Source organism: Panthera leo, chromosome B4, assembly GCF_018350215.1.
Source record: "Panthera leo isolate Ple1 chromosome B4, P.leo_Ple1_pat1.1, whole genome shotgun sequence".
NCBI classification, from domain to species: Eukaryota; Metazoa; Chordata; class Mammalia; order Carnivora; family Felidae; genus Panthera; species Panthera leo.
The window spans coordinates 40,565,094-40,585,418 of record NC_056685.1 but is presented as its reverse complement, the minus strand read 5'-3'; the positions used below and the strand labels follow the sequence as shown (position 1 = coordinate 40,585,418).

At 45.6% G+C, this 20,325-nt stretch overlaps 1 protein-coding gene across 1 annotated transcript in view; it reads left to right on the top strand.

The window, feature by feature from the left end:
* The window catches only part of VWF (von Willebrand factor), a 137,783-nt gene that overhangs the window by 12,754 nt on the left and 104,704 nt on the right, over nucleotides 1–20,325 (top strand). The window contains exons 5-6 of the mRNA XM_042945594.1: nucleotides 286–494; nucleotides 8,631–8,755. Coding sequence (XP_042801528.1) covers nucleotides 286–494; nucleotides 8,631–8,755 — 334 coding nt within the window. The remainder of the gene's footprint in view (nucleotides 1–285; nucleotides 495–8,630; nucleotides 8,756–20,325) is intronic.

Genomic DNA, 20,325 nt, shown 5'->3' with positions numbered 1-20,325 from the left:
AGCTCGGAATGCCAGAATTAAAAAGGACCCTGGGGATCCCTCTTGCAGTCCTCCTTATTTTTTGAGATGAGGGAACTGGAGCCCAGAGTGAGGAAGTCAATGTGCCTAGGGACAGTGAGTGGCAGGGCTGGGCAAGAGGCCAGTCTCCTGACTCCTGGTCTAGGTCCTCAGAGACTTGGCACCAAGGTCCCAACCCTGGAGCATGGGGCTGGGGTTGAAAGGTGGGAGGGACATCCAGGAAATTCATGAGAAGCATACTTCCTGAGTTCATCCTTGTCCTTCCAGCATCTCCATGCCCTACGCCTCCAACGGGCTGTATCTAGAGACTGAGGCTGGGTACTACAAGGTGTCCAGTGAGACCCATGGCTTTGTGGCCAGAATTGATGGCAGTGGCAATTTTCAAATCCTGCTGTCAGACAGATACTTCAACAAGACCTGTGGGCTCTGTGGTAACTTTAACATCTTTGCTGAGGATGACTTCAGGACTCAAGAAGGTAAGCTTTTCTAAGATACCTTTTCCCTCAAGTTGTGGTTACACATGTAATTTCCCTGCTTACAAACCTTCACTAAGACTTCTCCCCTGCCATGTTATATTTATCCTACCAAACTTTTTTTTTTAAGTTTATTTATTTATTTATTTTGAGAGAGAGAGAGAGAGAGAGAGAGAGAGAGAGAGAGAGAGACAGCAAGAGAGAGAGAGAGGTAGAGAGAGAATCCCAAGCCCCTGATGCGGGGCTAGAACTCACGAACTATGAGATCATGACCTGAGCTGAAATCAAGAGTTGGACACTTAAATGACTGAGCCACTCAGGTACCCCTCCTGCCAACCTTATCTCTTAGCGTTCTACCCCACTGCCTGGACCACCTGGCAAACCACATCTTGGAGCTCCTCAAAGCTGACTTGGTTCAACTTTGAATTCCCCATAGCAGCTTACACATGGTAGATGGTTGGTAAATGCTGGATGGTTTGGAGACTTGAATGAGTGCAGTAGAACTTTATGGATGAAATCTGTAAAGGACGGCCTACTGTCCAAAAAGGCCAGTTTATGTGTCTGTTTATGAGCAATAGAAGTAATATGGACAATGTGGAAACCATTACTAATCTTTACTCTTCTTTAGATAATGTCAATTACATAAACATTTAGTGATGCTCCCTTACAAAAGCTGAACATTTGTACGTTAAGTTATTCTTCTTCCTTCTGACTCAGCTACCCTCTGATTAAGGGATAAGTGTCTAGAGAACAGTTGACCATTCCTTCCATTTCACTGTATGTGTTGGAAAATAGTGAGATCATTTGTTTTTGTCTTTTCCAGCACCAATTTCTCAAACTTTGTATTGTCCAATATGTACATTTTGTCCAATGTGTACATTTAAGGCTGTAAGTTTTCCTCTAAATGCCATGTTAGCTGCACCAATTTTGATATGTAACACGTTTTCATTTTTATTTAGTTCTATGGATTTTCTAATTTCCATTGAATTCTTTCTTAACCTATAAAGTGTGTTCAAAATGTCCAGATGTTTAGACTTTCTAAAGTTATCTTTTATAACTAAATTGATTTCTAATTTAGAAGTTTGGGGAGACTTGTTGGTGCCCACCTACATGATCTTTTTTGCAATTGTTCTATGTATGTTCCAAGAGAATGCATTCTCTGATTGGTGCAGGATTCTATATATACTTTTTGAATTAAGTTTGTTAATTGTGTTATGCAAATAGTCTATATACTTACTACTTTTTTGTCTGCTTCAACTACCCATTACTAAGGGAAGTGTATTAAATTTTTTTATGATGGTGATGAATTTGTCAATTTCTTCATGTAATTCTGTCAAGTTCTGCTTTATCTATTTTGGGCCTTTGCAGTTAGATTTTAGAAATGTTGAATGTTTCTAGTGAACTGTTCCTTTTATGTACTGACTCGTCATTTTTCACAATGCCTTAAAGTCTGTCTGACAATAATATATAGTCACCTCACCTTTTTTAAGTCGGTATTTACTTGATATTTTTTCGTATTCTCAACCAGTCCATGTGGTTTTTTTTCAGATATATTGCATGAAAGAAGCACATAGCTGGTTTTTATTTTATTATTATTTATTATTTTATTTTATTATTATTGTATTATTTTATTTTGTTTTATTTTTATTTTATTATTTTATTATTTTATTTTGTTTTATTATTTTTATTTTTATTTATTTATTTATTTATTTATGTTATTATTACTATTTTTATTTTTTTATTATTATTTTTTAAATTTTATCAAGGTGTCCTTTACATACAGTAAAACCCATGCTTCCTGGTCTATGAGCTTTTGTGAAAGTGTCGAGCCATGTAACCATCATAAACTATGGAGCAGTGTCCTCGCTGCCAGAATTCTTGTGCTCCTTTGTAGTTGAGCTCTCCCCCAGCTCTTAGCCCTGGTAGCTCCTGTTCCTAGAGTTCTGATTTTTCCAAAATTTATATAACTCTAACTCTTCATACTGTACCAAGAGTACTTTGCCTTTTAGTTCTGGCTTCTTTCACTTAATATCATCCCCCCAAGGATCCATTTGTGTTGTTTCTGTAACAGTAGATTGTTCCTGCTTATAATTGAAGAGTGCTACCACGATTTGTTTATCCGTTCACCAGTTGAAGGACATTTTGTCAAGTGTAGTGTTTGGCAATTATGGATAAAGCTGCTATAAACATTCATGTATAGGGTTCCACCCCTCCCCATTAAAAAGAATTTTTTTTTTATTTGAGAGAGAGAGAGTATGCACACATGCAGGGGAAGGGCAAAGGAGGGGGAAGAGAGAGAGAGAGAGAGAGAGAGAGAGAGAGAGAGAGAGAAGCTCAAGCAGGCCCTATGCTGAGTATGAAGCCTGTAGTGGGGCTCTATCGCACGATCCTGGGATCGTGACCTGAGCTGAAATCAAAAGTCAGATGCTCAACTGACTGAGCCACCCAGGCGCCCCACTCTACCTATTTAAAAAATTGTGGTAAACATACATAAAATGACATTTACTATCTTACTCATTTTTCAGTGCACACCTCAGTGGCATGAAGTACGTTCACACTGTGGTGTAACCAATCACCACTATCCATCTCCAGAACTCTTATTATCTTACAGACCTGAAACCCTCTACCCATTAAACCAAACTTCCCATTCTTTCCTCCTCTTCCCCAGCCCCTGGCAACCATCATTCTACTTTCTGTCTCTATGATTCTGACTGCTCCAACTGCCTCATATAAGTGGAGTCACACAGCATTTCTCTTTTTGTGACTGGCTTATTTCACTTAGCGTAATGTCTTTACGATTCATCCATACATCCTAGCACATGTCACAATTCCTGGGTTTTTTTTTTTTTTGTATTTAAATCAATTATTTCAACACGGCATTGTTTTAAATTTGCACCTTGTTTGGTTAACACATTTCAGCATCTAGAGAACAGGTTTGAGAACAAGAACATAAAAGGATTATTTGTCAACAATTTAACAAAAGTGCTTAAGCCCTGTTTATTTCAGAAGCACAGATGTGCCAGTCATGAAGAGTTGTGAAATTAAGTGGGGATACACTTACAGATTTGCTTGGAAAGTAAAATATTTACATACTCACACTGTGCATTGAAATGGGATATTCTGAAGCGGTACTGCTATTATTAATAATAAACTCTTAGGAATAAGTCTCTTTTTTATTGCAGTATAATTAACACAGTGTTATATTAGCTTCAGGTGTACAGCATAATCATTGAACGATTCCACATTACTCAGTGCTCATCACCATAATTATAGTCACCATCTGCCACCAAACCATGTTTTGCAACCTCATTAGCTGTACTCTCTGTGCTGTACTTTTCATCTCTTATCGCAGACTTTGAGTCTGGAGTTCTCTCTTGTCCAGCAAGAGAGAAGATGCAGAATTAACTGTGAGAGAGGCTAATGTCTGGGAGGAGACAAGAGTCCTGAGTAAGGGTCCTTGCTCCATATTTATTAGGATCAGAAGGCTTACAAATGTGATGGATGTCCATGAAGAGGCAATGAAACTATGAACATTAACTCGTGTGTGAGAGAAAGGGATTTTGAAGATATGCAGTGTTAGGGGTTTGGGTCAGTAGAAAACAAAATCTCAGCGCCTAGCAGAGGGTTGTTTACTTTATGGCAGGCACGAGGCACCTGTCTGTTTATCTTAACTTGCTTACGGCATAAGACGGATAGAGCAGGCTACCTCAGGGTCAACAAGGCACGTTTCTTTTGCTAATTAGCTCAGGTCCTGGCAGTTTCACCCTGCTGCAGTGGTCTATAGCCCCACTTACCTGTTTACCTATTCTGGAGCTTCTGTCCTGTGAAAGCAGGTTTCTGCTTTTGTACTGTGTTGGGGTCGCTTCAGTTCTGTTTACCTAATCTTGGATGCTTTCATCCTAAGACTTGTTAACCCATTGGTGCAAGCTCAGGGAATTCCTAAACTTATTCCCCACAGTCTTTGTGACTTATTTGTTTTGTAGCTGGATGTTAATACCTATTAATCCCATTTATCTCATAATTCCTTCATTTAGAATGTACATTGTATGTATATACCACATTTTGCTTCCCTATTTATGCAATGATGGACACAGGTTGTTTTCATGTTTAGCTAGAGTAGATAATGGTGCAATGAACATGGGTGTACAAATATTTTTTCAAGACCCTGATTTCAATCCTTTTGGGTATATACCCAGAAGTGGAATTGCTGGATCATGTGGCAATTCTATTTTTAATTCTTTTTTTAATTAATTTTTTTGAGTTTATTTATTTATTTTGAGAGAGTGCACACACATGAATGGGCAAGGGGAAGAGAGAGAGGGAGATAGAGAGAATCACAAGTAGGTTCTACACTATCAGTGCAGAGCCTAACGTGGGGCTTGATCTCACAAACTTGAGATCATGACCTGAGCTGAAATCAAGAGTCGGGTGTTAACCAACTGAGCCACCCAGATGCCCCTATTCTTAATTCTTTGAGGAGCTGCCATACTGTTTTCTACAGTGGCTGTTCCATTTTCCATTCTACCCACAGTGCGCAAGGATTCCAAATTCTCACAACCTCACCAACACTTGTTATTTTCTGTTTTGTTTTGTTTTATTTTGTTTTGTTTGATAGTTGCCATCCTAGTAAGTGTGAGGTGGTATTCACATACGGGTTTTTGTGTGGAAGTACTCTTAATTTCTTTGGGAAAATATTTAGGAGTGGGATTAGTGGGTGGTATAATGAGCATATGTTTAATTTGATAAACTGCCAAACTGTTTCTTAAGTTGGCCATGTTCTCTGCATTTGTCCCAGCAACGTGTGAGTTCCAGTTGCTCTGAGTCATTACCAGCATTTGGAATTGCCACATTATTATTATTATTATTATTATTCTCTTAGCTATTTTAATAGATGTGTAATGGTATCTCACTCTATCTCATTATTGTTTATTTATTTATTTATGTATTGGGAGAAAGCGTGAGTGAGGGAGAGGGACAGAAGGAGAGAGAGAGAATCCCAAGCAGGCTCTGTGCTGTCAGCACAGAGCCCAATGTAGGGCTTGATCCCATGACCCTGGTATCATGACCAGAGCCAAAATCAAGTCAGACACTCAACTGACTGAACCACCCAGGCACCCCTCATTATTGATATTTTAATGTAAATTAATCATTTCTGTCTTCTCAATGTAAAGTTTGGCTTCTTTTCATTCATTTTATATTCAGTTGTGTTGATGTATTTGGACTTCTATTAACCATCTTATTTTGTGCTTTCTATTATTACTGCTTTTTAAAATGCTACTTCTTTCCCTACTACCTCACTAACCTCCCAATCTTGTTTGAATACCACTAAATTTGACGTTACTATGATAGATTTACACAATCAGTGCTTCTTTAGCTATATCCTCATGTTTAACAGGTTCTTTGCTCATAATTTCTCCTTGCATCTTATTCTTTTTTTCTAGGTTCAACTTCTATTTTTCTAAAAAATATCCCTTAGTACTTCCTTCATTAAGGGTCTGGTAGTGGTAATAGTGATAACTGAAACAAACAGCCATGCATTCTTATATGATACTTTAGCTAGGTATAGAATTCTAGGGCATCAGTCATTTCTCACAGTGCTTTGAAGATGCCATTCTATTGTTGCTGTTGAGAAGAAGGTTGCCAGTCCAATTGTTATTGCATTGCATATAGTATTCTATCTTTGTACGTAAGTCATCTCTTTGTTCTTGTATTCTGAAATTTTACTATGTTGTGTCTAGATGTGGGTTTTATATTTATTATCTTACTTGAGACTGTGATGCCTGAATCTCAGGACTTGTATTTTCCATCAGATTTAGAAAACTTCCAGTCATTTTCTCTCCTGTTAGATGTATATTGTATATTTGTATTGCATCCTTTTTTTTTCTCATTACCTTACTTTTATTTTGCTATCTCTCTATTCCTCTCTGTTGCTTTTTGGGTGCGCTCATGCTGGCTGCTAAGAACGGATTGTGAGCATTTTTTCCAAGTCTGCATTCAGTACTGTCATGTTGGTAGCTTGAAGTTGGCCATGGTTGGAGTATTTGCACCATGGAAATCAGCAAATCCTAAAAACCAGGGCTTTGCTTTTCTCCAGATGGCTGGCTCATCAGCACATCACGTCTTAGGTCTATCTTCTAGTTCCCTAATTCCCTCAACTCTGTCTAATCTCCAGATGATGTCTAACCCATCAGTTGAGTTTTCTTTCTATTTCCTTGACTATATTTGTAACTTTAGAAGGTAAATGCAGTTCTTTTTCAACTCTATTGTTTTTTTTCTTATTGTCTTGTCCTTTTATCAGGTTTCAATTACTTCATATTTATAACAAGAATTTTTTTTAAAAATTTTTTTTAACATTTATTTATTTTTGAGACAGAGAGAGATAGAGCATGAATGGGGGAGGGGCAGAGAGAGAGGGAGACACAGAATCGGAAGCAGGCTCCAGGCTCTGAGCCATCAGCCCATAGCCTGACGCGGGGCTCGAACTCACGGACCGCGAGATTGTGACCTGAGCTGAAGTCAGACGCTCAACCGACTGAGCCACCCAGGTGCCCCTATAACAAGAATTTTAAGTATATTTGTTTTTTATAACCTCTGTACAAGAATGAAATTATTTGAAGTTTTTTGGAGTTCTCATGGTATGTTAGAAAGCAGATAAGCCTGTGTGACGTGGTGACTCAGAACCCAGAGAGCACTTATCATAATGCCTGGCACATAGTATAAACTCCATAAACTTAAATTCCCTTCCTTTTGGCTTCTCCATGGCTTAAAACAACAGAAGTCTAATCTCTCACAATTTCTGGAGGCCAAATGGCTGAAGTCAAGGTGATGGTAGGGCTCTACTCCCTCCAGAGGCCCTAGGGGAGAATCTCTTCCTTGCTTCTTCCAACTACTGTGAGCAATCCTTGATGTGGCTGCATCATCTCGATCTCTGCCTGTAACAACATTGTTTCCTCTCTCTCTCTCTCTCTCTCTCTCTCTTTCTCTTTCTCTCTCTCTCACTCTCTCAGTCACCTCCTGCTGCCTTCCTCTTATAAGGATACATGTGATTGCATCTAAGGCTGACTTAGGTAATCCGAGATAAGCTCTTCCTCTCAAGATCCTTAACTTAATCACGTCTTTTGCCCTATAAGATAATTCATAGGTTCCAAGAATTAGGAAATGAATCTTTGGAGGGGGCCATTTTCCCTGCTTACCCCACCCCAGATGCCAACTGACAATACTTCCAATGTCCTGCTTTTCTTTCCCTCAGGATTTTCTATTTTGTTTTCTTGAGTATATGATTTGACCTTGAAACATGCTTCACTCTTCTGGACCTGGCTATGCAAAAAGACTACTTGCCTCAATGCTTCATTAGTCTGTTTGCAGTGAAGACTCAGCAGCGACATTGGGTATCTCCTTTGTCGTGTAAGCCTATAGGCCCTCGCTCTGTTGTGGGAGCCAATGGTGGCATGGCTGGTATGAGACCAAGGCACAGATGCTGTGAAAGCACGGGGGATGTGGTGACTGGGGGCTCAGGTTCCGTGTCACATTCTTACCTTCATTCTGCAAAAATGTTTCAAGTGTCTACAATGCCCCGGCTAGGAATTCAGAGATAAGAGACACAGCCTGTACCCTGAATTAGGGAGCTCACAGTTGAATGGAGTATGACTATAAACAAAGGAAATACCAACACAAAGGAGGATGAGGGTTTTGATGGAAGGGTGGCCGTGGTGCTGAGGGAGCACAGGCTGGGGTGGGGGGCAGGGAGTAGAACTAGTTCAGAAGGGCTTCCTGGAGGAAGTGGCTCTGGAGCCGCATCTCAAAGAATGAGCGGAGAGAGTCAAGGTAATAAGGGGGTGCAGAGGGGAAAGGTGCACAAGGGCATGGAGACAGAGTGAATGGGCATGTTCCTCATCGTCTTCCATGTCACCTTCCTCACTGTGCCCATCTGCCCAGCCCCCCCCCCCCAACACTGACCTCTGAGTGCCCGTGCGCTATGGTGTTACGCTGAGCACTGCACAGAAGTTACTCCCCACCCAGACGCCTATGTACCGATCTAATGGAAGGTTGATTCAGGTGATGACAAATCTAGAGTTTTCCCTTAGAAGTCCTGGGTCAGTCTTAACTGTGACTTCATTCTCCTTGAAACTTTCTCCACAGGGACCTTGACCTCGGACCCCTACGACTTTGCCAACTCCTGGGCCCTGAGCAGTGGGGAACAACAGTGCAAACGAGCATCCCCTCCTAGCAGCCCATGCAACGTCTCATCTGAGGAAATGCAGAAGGTAGGTATAGCCCAGGCTGGATGTTGTCTGAATGCAGTGGGACTTCTGGAATTGAGAAGCAGAAAATCATCTGTTCTCTACTCCTCCACTGAGACGCAGAGTGGACCTACCTCTGCGGGTCCCTCTGACTCTTCAAAGAGGGGTTCCCATGGGCCCCTTTTCTCCTGAAAACCAACTATGGCTGGAGTCAGGTTAGCTCTAGTCTAATACTGCTCTGGGCCTGGAGCTCTAAAATGTCTGTCCAGTGAGTGGGTATAGTGAGCAAATAGACTTTTCTGTTTTTGTTTTTAATTAAAAAAAAAAAGTTTATTTTTGAGAGAGAGAGAGAGACAGAGAGATAGAGCATGAATGGGGAGGGACAGAGAGAGATGGAGACACAGAATCTGAAGCAGGTTCCAGGCTCTGAACTGTCAGCACAGAGCCTGATGTGGGGCTCGAACTCACAAACCGTGAGATCATGACCTGAGTGGAAGTCGGATGCTTAACTGACTGAGCCACCCAGGTGCTCCTAGACTTTTCTGTTTTATACTCCAGTGCCTTCTCTTGTGCCCAAATATCTCCACCATTGCCTGCCACCTGTCTGAAATTCTGCGATAGGAAACAGTTCCTTTTTAGGTGTTCAATAAGTGGTTGTTCTAAAGTATAAACAGGAGGACAAGGCCCCTAGGTCTTATCAGCACATCAGCAAGAAGAGGATTACTTTATAGTTAGGGAATCTGAGGGAAGAGGAGGGCCTGGGTGTGATGGCAAATTAATTTTAAAATTCGTGGCTTACAACAATAGGAATGTATTCTCTCATAGTTCCGGAGACCAGAAGTCTCAGTGTGGTTTCCTTGGGCCAAGATCAAGGTGTCAGTAGGGCTGCTCTCCCTTGGGAGGCTCTAGGGGAGACTCCCAGTTCCAGTGTCTGGTGGCTGTGGCATTCCTTGGCCTGTGGCCACATCAATCCAGTGGCTGCCTCTATGGTCACATGGCTTCCTATTGTCTGTGTGCCTCTGCCCTGAGTCTCAGTACCGACGGTGGTACCTCCCATCCCTTTCTCTGCAGCTCATATTTCTAATCATATGGTAGCTCCTCAGAAGCTTCTTCCCTTTCAGAGTTGCCTCTTAGGACCCCACTACCAGAACCTTCACCTTGGAGGAGAGGGGGTCTGGCGGGAGGGAGTGCACAGGACTGAATCCTGCCTCTACCTTCTTCAGGTGGTAGCCTTTGTGTCTTGGTGGTTAGGGTGTTGGGAGGGTGATGCTTTAGGTGGGGAAAGACCTCCCTTGATGGACGACCCTACTTCCCCTTGGAGTTGGGCTGCTGGGGCTGAGAGAGGAGAAACAGCCTGTCACTGGGGTGAAGCTGGGCCCTTGTCAGCACAGGGATTGTCCTAGTGAGGCAGGGACTCACTGTCTGGGGGGTTTTCTTGGAGGTGTTGTAAGTCAGACCCCCCCTGTGCAGGGAATGACTGGGGACCTGTCAGGAGCAGCATCTGTAGGGGGAGAGAGAGGCCATGCTGGGCGTGGGGAAGGTGAACAGCCATGTAGTTACAACTGGGGCCTCAGCTGATCCTTCAAGGAGCTCTGAAAGCTGGGGTGGCCCCGCTAGACAAGCCTGTACTGACCCGCTGGTCACTGGATATAGGATTCCTTTGGGCAGGGAGGCTTGGGCTGAGGGCAATGCCTGCAGATGACTCCGCTGTGAGTCTTTACCAGCCAACCCTCTAGGCCATGAGTGGATGAGTCCTTGGCTTTGAAGGGCATCTACGCTGTACCCTACAACCGCTGTGGAGCAGGCCACTTAACAGCACCATCTCCCAGCCACCATCCAGGGAGCAACCACCCTGTTCCATCCCACAGGAAGAGGGTGGTCCCTGCTTCTGTCCAGGAACACAGCCATGACAGGACTTGACAGGCCACAGTGGGCCTGTACAGTTCTGCAGGGAGATGAGGAAATCACAGCCATGGGAGGTTAAGTAGCTGCCAAAGTCACCAGCTAACAAGCTTCAGAGTCAGAATTCACTGTCTCTGGCTTCACCCCCCTCCCTCCTCCCTTGTTCTGGCTGCGTTGCCTCAGGCTGCTTGTTATCTCTGCCTGTGGCCCTTGAGTTTTCCCTCACGAGTTGGCTTCCAGGATTCTTATGGTTCCTTTCAGCTCTAAAACTTTGTGTGTTTCTGTGGATTGGGCTAGAAAGTCAGTTTATAATAAGTTGCAATAAACATTCAGTGGAAATAGGCGGTGGTATGTGTCTGGAGATTGGGACAGCCTCCATGGTATTAACCCCCAGTCAGCCCTTGCAGAAGTCTGATCTTCCCCAAGTCTGCACAAAAGTAGAGAAACTCCAGCTTTCTCCTACTCCAGAAGCAAAATAAACACACACACACACACACACACACACACACACACACACACACACACGAGAGAGAGAGAGAGAGAGAGAGAGAGAGAGAGAGAGAGAGAGCGCGCTTCATTACTGGCTGGTTACTCACGCGGTGAGTCTTTTCTGTTTTTGTGGAACAATCTGATCTCCTGAACCAAGGACCGTGTCAAGCACAGGAAAACATTCTAACTTGATGTTTTATCCAGCTGCCTAGATTGTAAACACAATTTCCAATTTATAAACAAGCACATTCCCAATGCCTCTTTTTTGTGTGGCCAGTGTTTCAATGGTGCTAGGTTTCTGGCTAGCCCACGAACATCCGTGGCACCTGGAACGTAGCCCAATACCAGCCACTGACCGAGGCAGACCAAGTTCTAACACCCGAGGGGAGGGCGAGGTTGTGTGGAAGAGAGTAGCTTCCTCTTCTTTCCAGGAAAACTTTGAAATATCTGGTCCTTGCCCTTGGTAGTTCCTTGATATTCTCATCCGTGGGCCTCAGCATTATGCTAAAGATATGGGTGTGGGGTCAGGCCACTTCCTGGCTCTGTAACTCTGAGTGAGACATGACCTTCTCCAAGCATCAGCTCCTGCAGAGTAAAATAGGCCTAGGAAGAGTGGCCGCTGCACAGGACCACAGTTCAGGATGAGAGAGAGAGAATATGTGTAGGCTGTTTAGCCCGGTGGGGCTCAATCCTATGAGCTGTTCTTGTTATTATTATCATTATTTATTGGCTCCTGATGTTCTCCCGCTGTCTGCTCACTGCTGCAGCATCTGTACTATGGGATGGGAAGAAGCCAGACACACTCAGGACTTTAAGCATAAACTCCAAAATTAAATTTTCCCCCCACCCTCCTCCCAGTTGTAACCCCGTTCCTTTTGGGGAGCTGAGCCCAGTGCGAGGTTAAGAGAGAAGGTGTCTGGGGGCGCCTGGGTGGCTCAGTTGAGCGTCCAACTTTGGCTCAGGTCGTGATCTCGAGGTTTGTGAGTTCAAGCCCCGCTTCTGGCTCTCTGTTGTCTGCAACAGAGACTACTTCGGATCCTCTGTCCCTCTCTCTCTTGGCCTCTACTCCGCTCACACTCTCTTTCTCTCAAAAATGAAAGTTAAAAAAAAAAAAAAAAAGGAGAGAAGATGTCTGAACACAGCCACATCGAGGGGTGGGGAAGTGACAGAAGCCAAATTTTCTTCCAGAGCTGCTTGGTAACCCAAGTGAATTTCAGATTGAGTGCCCTCAAGGATCATGTGCAGTGAGGGGCAGAAAGAGAGAGTTTTTATCATTTCTGTCTTTTATGTCCTAACTTACCATTTTGTGGCTGGCAGGTGGTTCACTCTCTCCACCCTTCAGTGTTTGCTAGGCAGGGGTGGGATTAAGGCAGGGGGTGCTGCAGTGGTGAGGTCGTGGTGGGGCCACGGGTAAGTCCTTCTGATATTGAATGGCTCTTTGAGGGCATGGGTTTTGTCTTACTTTATTTTGCAAACACAGGCCAGCACAGAGTAAGTGCTGGATGAATATTCCCCCACCCTCGGAGTACAAAGGAGTACTCCCATTTGTCCATAAGAAGTGGGAGGTGAAGACAGGGTTTTCACATGGAGAACCTGATACTGGGTTGAGTTGAGGAGGGAGACAGGGCACTTTGTCTCCTGGAGACGAAGGGGAAGGAGGGACAAAGAATCCATGAGAAGCCTTGTTTGTCTCCCCGCCAATCCCTCAACTTTTGGAGGCTCCAGCTGCAGGCTTGCTACTCACTTTGTCTCCTGGGTGCATTAAAGTCCTTACTAACCAGCGCCCTGGGAGCAGCCTGAGAAATTGGTTACCAAGTTCTTAGTGCTGGGCTGAGGCCCCCAAACGCACCAGACCTCCCGAGGCACAAGCTCCTTCAAGCTCAGAACTAGCTTCAGGGTTGTTTACCTGAGAAGGGAGACCTGACTTTGTCTCAGCCAATCAGGTTGTGTTCACTCAAGTCTGGGGCGCTCTCATTGGTTGGGAAGCACAGTGACTCATCTCCTGGGAGGTGATTAGTGCCATCTTTGGAAGGAATAGTTCACAGCCCGCTTAGTCCCCTGGGCCCCTGGGTTCAGAAGTCAGGTCTGGTAAATGGGCATCGTTTACAAGTGCTTGCCATTGTGGCTCTAAGGACTATTTTGCGGTGGCAGAATGTTCTGTGGGGAAGACTGCATTGACCTAAGAACTTTTCTTGAGAGCCACCAGAATCTATTCTCCCACTTCTCTGGGGTGTACCTTCTTTCCAGGCCGGTAGCAAGGAGTTAGCTTCTTCTGAGGCAGGTCATATTACGTATACCTAGGGGATGAATGTTTCCTTGTTATGCCAACAAAACCCAGCGCCTCTCTACTGGGACTGAATAATGGCTTGTTTGATTGCATGCAAATTTACAGTTTTTTCAGCTTTAGAAACAGAAGGCAGGGCTGCTAGAGTCTGGAGCTCAGAGTGGCAGACCCAGTAGTAAGAAGCCCCAAGCTCTAAATGCTCAGATAATTAATGATGATTTCAGGTAACTCTACTACACAATTAACATTTTAGAAACATTCTTAGGTTGCCTTTTTTTTTTTTTTTTTTTTTAATTCTTTCAGTTTGGGTACTGTCTGCAAGGGCTGAATCTTATAAAAGGATCCTGTCTTTGTCCTCAGTGCTCACTATAGCATGAAGCCCAAGGCTGCAGCTGGTCCATCTAATGCTCTTGCTAGTTAGAAAAAGGTGCCCCTTCCTGAAGGCACTTTACCGCTGCCTATTGGGAAATCACCATAATAATCATTAGAAATGTACATAGAATGTACGTGGACATGTGTGGTGTCCACAATTGTGGACGATAACCCCGTGGCATATTGCCATTGTACACTGTATGACCTGCGGAAATATATTCGATGGTCATGACCTTGGCCTCACTTCCGCTGGGAAATGCAGTTGCTGCAGCCATCCTCCTCCCCAGGATCACCTCTCCCAGACTGGGAAGGCCATCTCCCGCTTTTGCTGCTGCCATCTGCATGTGAGGTTGCTTTTGTGGCTCCGGCTCCAAGGATTCTCTCTGTATTCCCCAGAGTTGGTCCTCAAGATGGCCAGTCTTTCTTGAGAAGACCGAGTGCACCATTATCACTCAGCCTTCTGGTGGTGAATTTTCCAGCAGCAGCAGCAGCCTCAGGCAGGTGTCTGGAGCAGAAGAAAATTTTTAAATCAACGTCAGGACTCTTAGGCTTCTCATAACTCAGAGTGGCAGTGAGCCCATGTGCTTGTGGTGGGATGGGCATGACCTTGACCAGGGTGCTTTTGGGGGTTTAGCCTTATAGCAGAGATCAGAGGCTGCCACAGGGTTTCAGAGATTGCCCTCAAATCAAGCAGAACACGACTTTTTAGTATACTTATTTGATGAACCCTTGAGGAGGGTCAGATGAGGTTTTAGTACTCAAGCTTTCAATTCAAAGGCCTTCCTAACATAAGAATCTCAAAATCCCTTAACAAGTGGCTTTCTTTCCCTTTTCCTTCCCCTCTGGTGAGGAGAAGAATGAGCAAGAATCTGATGGTGCCTGTTCGAACATATTTATTGAGGTATTTTGTGTGGCTTGGGTGATACCAAACTATGAAAGTTGGATTGCAGTCCTATTCAGGGGACAAAACACAGAAGACAAATTGAACAACCATGGAAGAGAAAATGCAAATGCCATCTTGGGTCAGTAGAGGACGAATTACCAAAAGAATGGTGAATGGTATTAGCTCAGGGAGTCAGCTCCTATCACAAAGCTGATGATCTTTCCTTACTGGGAGCAGGATGAGTAGAGTGGTTCCACCCCCGGGAACTTGGACAGACCCCAAACTGGGAACCTGGGGATGGTGCTTGGCCCTTCTCCCAGCCAGCCAAGCAAGCCCTGCCCTGATCCCTGACGATTGCTCACATGCCTCCCAGAAGACCAAGGCACAGGGTGAGGAGGGTCCTTTGGGATACAGGGACTTCTGTGACATATCCAGTTACCCTACTTCTCATGAGGGCTGTACCCCAATCACCTCAGAGAGAGAAATGTCCAACTCCACAAAACAAAACAAAACAAAACAAAACAAAACAAAACAACACATCCATTTGGTAGAAACCTATCAACCAGTTTCACGGGGGCTTTGTGAGTCAGATCTTGGAATGTGGGTAGGAATCCCAGGCCAGCCAGAAGATATAAATAGAATCAGCCACCCCCCCTCATCCATCCTTGCTGGCTGACCAATGACAAACTGTGCCCCACCACAGGGGTGAATTCTTGAACCCACTACTCTGGGTCAGTTCAGGCGCCAGGCGCCCCCATACCTCCCCCAGGGGCAGCCACAGGACACCCACCCCAGGGCTGGAAAGATCAGGGCCTGGGTGAACAATCTTGCACTTTATTTATTAGCTTCTCCTTTCTTTGTTCACTTCAGTCCTAGGAATGCCCCCTCCCTTGTCCTTCGTCAGCTGTTTGGGAACAAACACAATAGCTAAGCTTTAGATCTCTTGCCACTGCTTTTTCTCTTCCCCGCTGTCTGCCACTGGGGAGATGAGCTTCTTTTCTGTCTCCCTCCCTCGAACCGCCTTGGCATCTCCAGAGAAGAGGCCTGGACTTCTTTAATGAACTGAAAATGTGATTATGTTGGGCTACAATTGGGTCTGCGCACCCACCCGGGCAGGATGAAGTCATGGGCTGATTGAGCTGGGCTAGATATCTCTTGACAGCCTCTGGCACCACAGACAAGAGATGAAGGAGGATAGAAGTAGCCGATGCCGGGCACTGGAGCCAGGGAGATGCTGGAAGTGTGCAAAAGAGCTGACCATCATATGTCTCTGCCAGAATGGTTCAGCAGAGAGCTGAGGAGAATAACGATTTTCGAACTGTGTGGCTAGTATGGACAACAGACCGATGATAGTAGTTCTAAGCCCTTGATTGCCTTTCCTGTGTAACCTCGTTTAGTTTTATTTTGTAGCAACTGGCTTCGATAGGTATTGCTGTCTGTGTTAGGAGTAGGTTCCTCTGTGAGTGACTGTACACCCAAAGTAACAAGGGCTTACACAACGTAGAAGTTTATTGCTCTTTCTCGCTGTAGAGAACTTGGGTGGAATGTCCAGGGCTAGCACAGGGTACCACGGTGTTGAGATCTAGGGTCCTTCTGTCTCGTTTCTCTGTTGTTGTTGACGTGAAGCTTCCAGTTCATGGGCCAAGATGGCAGCTCATGCCTCAAGCATCACAACCATATTCTAGCAGTGGGGAGAGAAGGAGCTAAGAAAGAAGCGCCCTCTCCTTTTGGAGACATTGCCTGGAATGTTGCCCATGACCCTTCTGCTTATGTCCTACTAGGTAAAGCTTAGTTATGTCCATTCCTGGCAACTGGGGAGGTGAAGAAATAGAATCTTTGTTCCCAGCGGGCATGTGCCCAGGAGACAGTTGAAATTTGAAGGTTCTATGACTAAGAAAAAAGGGAAGAACAGATCCTGGGCAACTTTCAATCTCTGCTACACCCTGCCTTCTTTATAGGTGAGGAAACAGGTGCAGAGGGGCAAGATAATTTTCCTACACACACACACACACACACACACACACACACACACACACACACACACACACTATGGAAGTGACAGGGTTGGGATTGCAGTCCAACCATGCTTCTAAAACCTGTGCTTTATCTGCTGTACTACACTGTTGTCTAACCTGGTTGTGAGGAAACAGTTGGCGAGGTGTGGCTCGCCAATGTGGCAGTTTCCACATTGAGGGTGTGGAAAACCATGTAAATGGTGGTTTGGTGACAGGTGACTGACCTGTGGGATGGAATCAGGCTTTGAGCCCTGCTTGGTACAGCAGTTTGTAAATTACTTAGCTGACACTCTTAAAAATGATAGAGGATGGGAAAGAGATTTTCTGTCTCTCTATTTATGTATTTAATGTTTATTTATTTTTGAGAGACAGAGACAGTGTGAGCAGGGGAGGGGCAGAGAAAGAGGGAGACACAGAATCTGAAGCAGGTTCCAGGCTCTGGGCTGTCAGCACAGAGCCCAATGAGGGGTGTGAACTCATAAACCGCGAGATCATGACCTGAGCCAAAGTTGGACGCTTAACTGACTAAGCCACCCAGGCACCCCGGGAAAGAGATTTTCTATGGATTATCTATTGATTATGGATTTGGGTTTTCTATTGGTACATACTATATTAGACAATAAAACAGAAATGTAAAACATATTCACTTAAAAATAATAAACACATTATATTTAACATGGATGCCATCTTTTTAATAAAAAGAACTATAAATTCCAACAGAAAATGTGGAGAGAGAAAAATGGCATTGTTTCACAGTTTTGCAAATCTCTTTCCTATCTGGCTTAAGAGAAATCAGCTGGATTCCCATGTCAGCCTCTGTAGTCAGTCTGTTGTGATATCACATACCATGTAGCCTCTGGAAAATTCCACTGGACACTCATGAAAGAGTGAGAGCATAAAGGTCAAATAACATCTTAGTATTATTATAAAAATATTTTTGATCTTATGGAGCCCTGAAAGGATCTTGGGAATCCGTAGGAGGTTCCTGGACTACACTTTGTGAACCACTGACCTAGTTAATGTTTTACTCTCTCTATGCCTCAGTTTCCAAATCTGAAAGACTGTCTCTCTTGCCTTTCTCCGAGGAGGTTTGTGTTCTTTGAAGGTGTTGCAGGCTTATGAAGGGCAAGTTTGTGGGAGCAAGTGCTGAGGCGGTCTCTGAAATAACTGTTTGCTCTGGGGACATGGGTGATGCGAGAGAAGGGGCGTGGGGGGGGGGGGGATGAGCTGGAGTCAGATCCTAAAAGGCCTGGCCTTACTGCCTTTCTAAGGAGCTAGGACTTTGCCCTTTAGGCTGTGGTGGGACACCGTCAGATTTGCCTTGTACCCTGACTTAGGCATATGCTAGAGACCTAGAGACCACATGACCAGTGCTTGCTGAGTGAAGGTTTGGTCACCTCCTACCTGACGACGTCTCTCCCCAGGATCTGAGAGGACACGAGGTCGGCTCCATCTTGGACTTTTTTCTGTCTTGGCACCTGGCCTGGCCTGGCAGGGCTACCTGTGGTGGAGTGGGGAAGGCTGGGGGGAGAGGCACCATGCTGCACTGGGGGCCCTCAGACGGTGGTCATGCTACCATGACCTACTAGGCCAAGTTCAGGCCAGAGCTGACCGAAGGAAGACTGGATGGCAAGATGGAAAGACAAACTTTCCCTTTTGTCTCTGTTGAGGAAGAAATCCTAGCCAGATTTTCAGGTGCAGACACAGAGGGCAAAGGCATTGTTCTAAGAAGGGAGGTGGCTGTTTCTGCAGAAATCCACTCCCATCCTGCAAGCAAATAGTTAGAAAACACCCTTCTTGCTGCAGCTTTCTATAAACCATTTAGTACCTCAAGGGACCTCCCAGGAAATGTGCTGAAATACTGGTCCCATTCTTCCTCTGAGCAGGGAACAGACATCTTTGGGCCAGCTGGAGATGGGTCATGCCGGCCTCTGCCCCACATCACTCTCAAAGCGGGAGGAGATGTCTAGACTCCTGGGTCTCTTCTTTCCTCTGGTTGACACTGTGCTTGGCTGGTGAGAACCCTAGGTATCTGGTCCCTGTGCCTGTGCGAGATGTCCTGTGGGCTGCTCCAGACCCTGTCTTACAGCCTAGGTGATGACACTATCACTTCCATGGAGTTGCCTTTTTGGGTTTTTCTCTAGTTGTAAATTGTGGGTGAGGAGAAAGGTAGGCAAGAGCCTGAGCATCCAGTCTTCTCTGGGACACCCTTGGCTGCCCTTTAAGGGTCCAGGAACCTCACTTTCTGAGGGAAATTTCTCATGGGGCACGCTGTGGCATTTCCATGGGGGCATTTCCATGGCAGAATGGAAAGAATTGGGCGCAGGCCTCAGCCTCCTCCTCTGAGCCTGAAGAGAGTTGTAGACCCGCCTGGTGCAAAGAAGAGTTGGTCCTTCTCCTATCACCCCACTTGAAAGAAATCCACTTTGTTCTGGAGAAGTATGAACCTCTCAAATAGCAGATGAAGGAGAGCAGCCCCTCTGTTCACCTCGGAGTCTCCAAGATAATAGTAGTGTGATAATGTTGTCATGGCAACCATTCATCCCTGTTTAGCCTGGGGAGATGGAGATGGGGGGAAAGGGACAAAGATGTCCTTCTGTCCTGCTGGTGAGTTGCCCACCATTCTGGAGGATAAGCCTATTGGCAGAAGGGACAGGAGGGACCAGGATTCTCTGGTGACCAGGAGATCCATGATGATAATATGGAGTCGCCATTTATTAGGTGAAACTTTTACATGGGTTATTTCATTCAGTTTTCACTACCATCTCATCAGATAGGAGCTGTTACTATTATCCCCATTTTGTAGAGGAGGAGGGGTTAAGCAAATAGCCAAAGGTCATACAGCTAGCAGGTGGAAGAGGCAAAACTCACATCTGGGGCTGTGAAGTCATAACAAGTCCAGGGACTCTTCCTGGCATTGTCTTCAGAGACCTCAGTTTCCCCTGTGTAAAGGGCTCAGGGTGGCAAATGGAAGGAGGCATGCCATAACCCAAGACCTCAGCGGTCACGGGTGACCCTACTGCCATCTTCATTCATCGACTGCTTGCTCAGTGCCAGGCACTGCGGTGCCTTCCCACCACCTGCGAGGCAGCGCCTGTTGGTATCATTCCCATGTTACCCAAGGACACCCTTCTCCAGCGAGGCAAGGAGATTTGCCTCAGTCCCCACTGCCAGGAAGTGGCAGAGCTGGGCTTAAGCCAGAGCACGCTCTCAGCCGCACAGTGGGTGTGGAGTCTCCAAGCTGATGGGAAGGAAGCCAGAAAAGTGGAGTCCTGGAGGGAGCGCCGCTCTCAGCCGTTGGCTTCCAAGACGTGGGGCTGCTAATTGTCCGGGCAGGCAGGTCTGCAGCTGCAGCTTCGCAGTTCAGCAGCCCTCGCAGCTGCGGCTTTGCTAACAGGCGGAGGGAACCAGCCACACCCAACTGCTTGGGCCAGCTGGCCCTGGACCTCCTTCGGAGTCCCTCCTGCCCCCTGGGCCGGTGTGATCAGGTGCAGCTGTGACATTCCTCCCTGCTGCCTAGTTCCGATGGCAGACTCTGTGCAGGCTCAGTGGGGTGCGGGGGCCCCAGCTCAGGGCCCCTGTGGGCAGGATGTGGATTTTCCCTGGGACCACAGCTTGTTCCTGGAGCTGCCAGGGCGGGTCTTGCGGA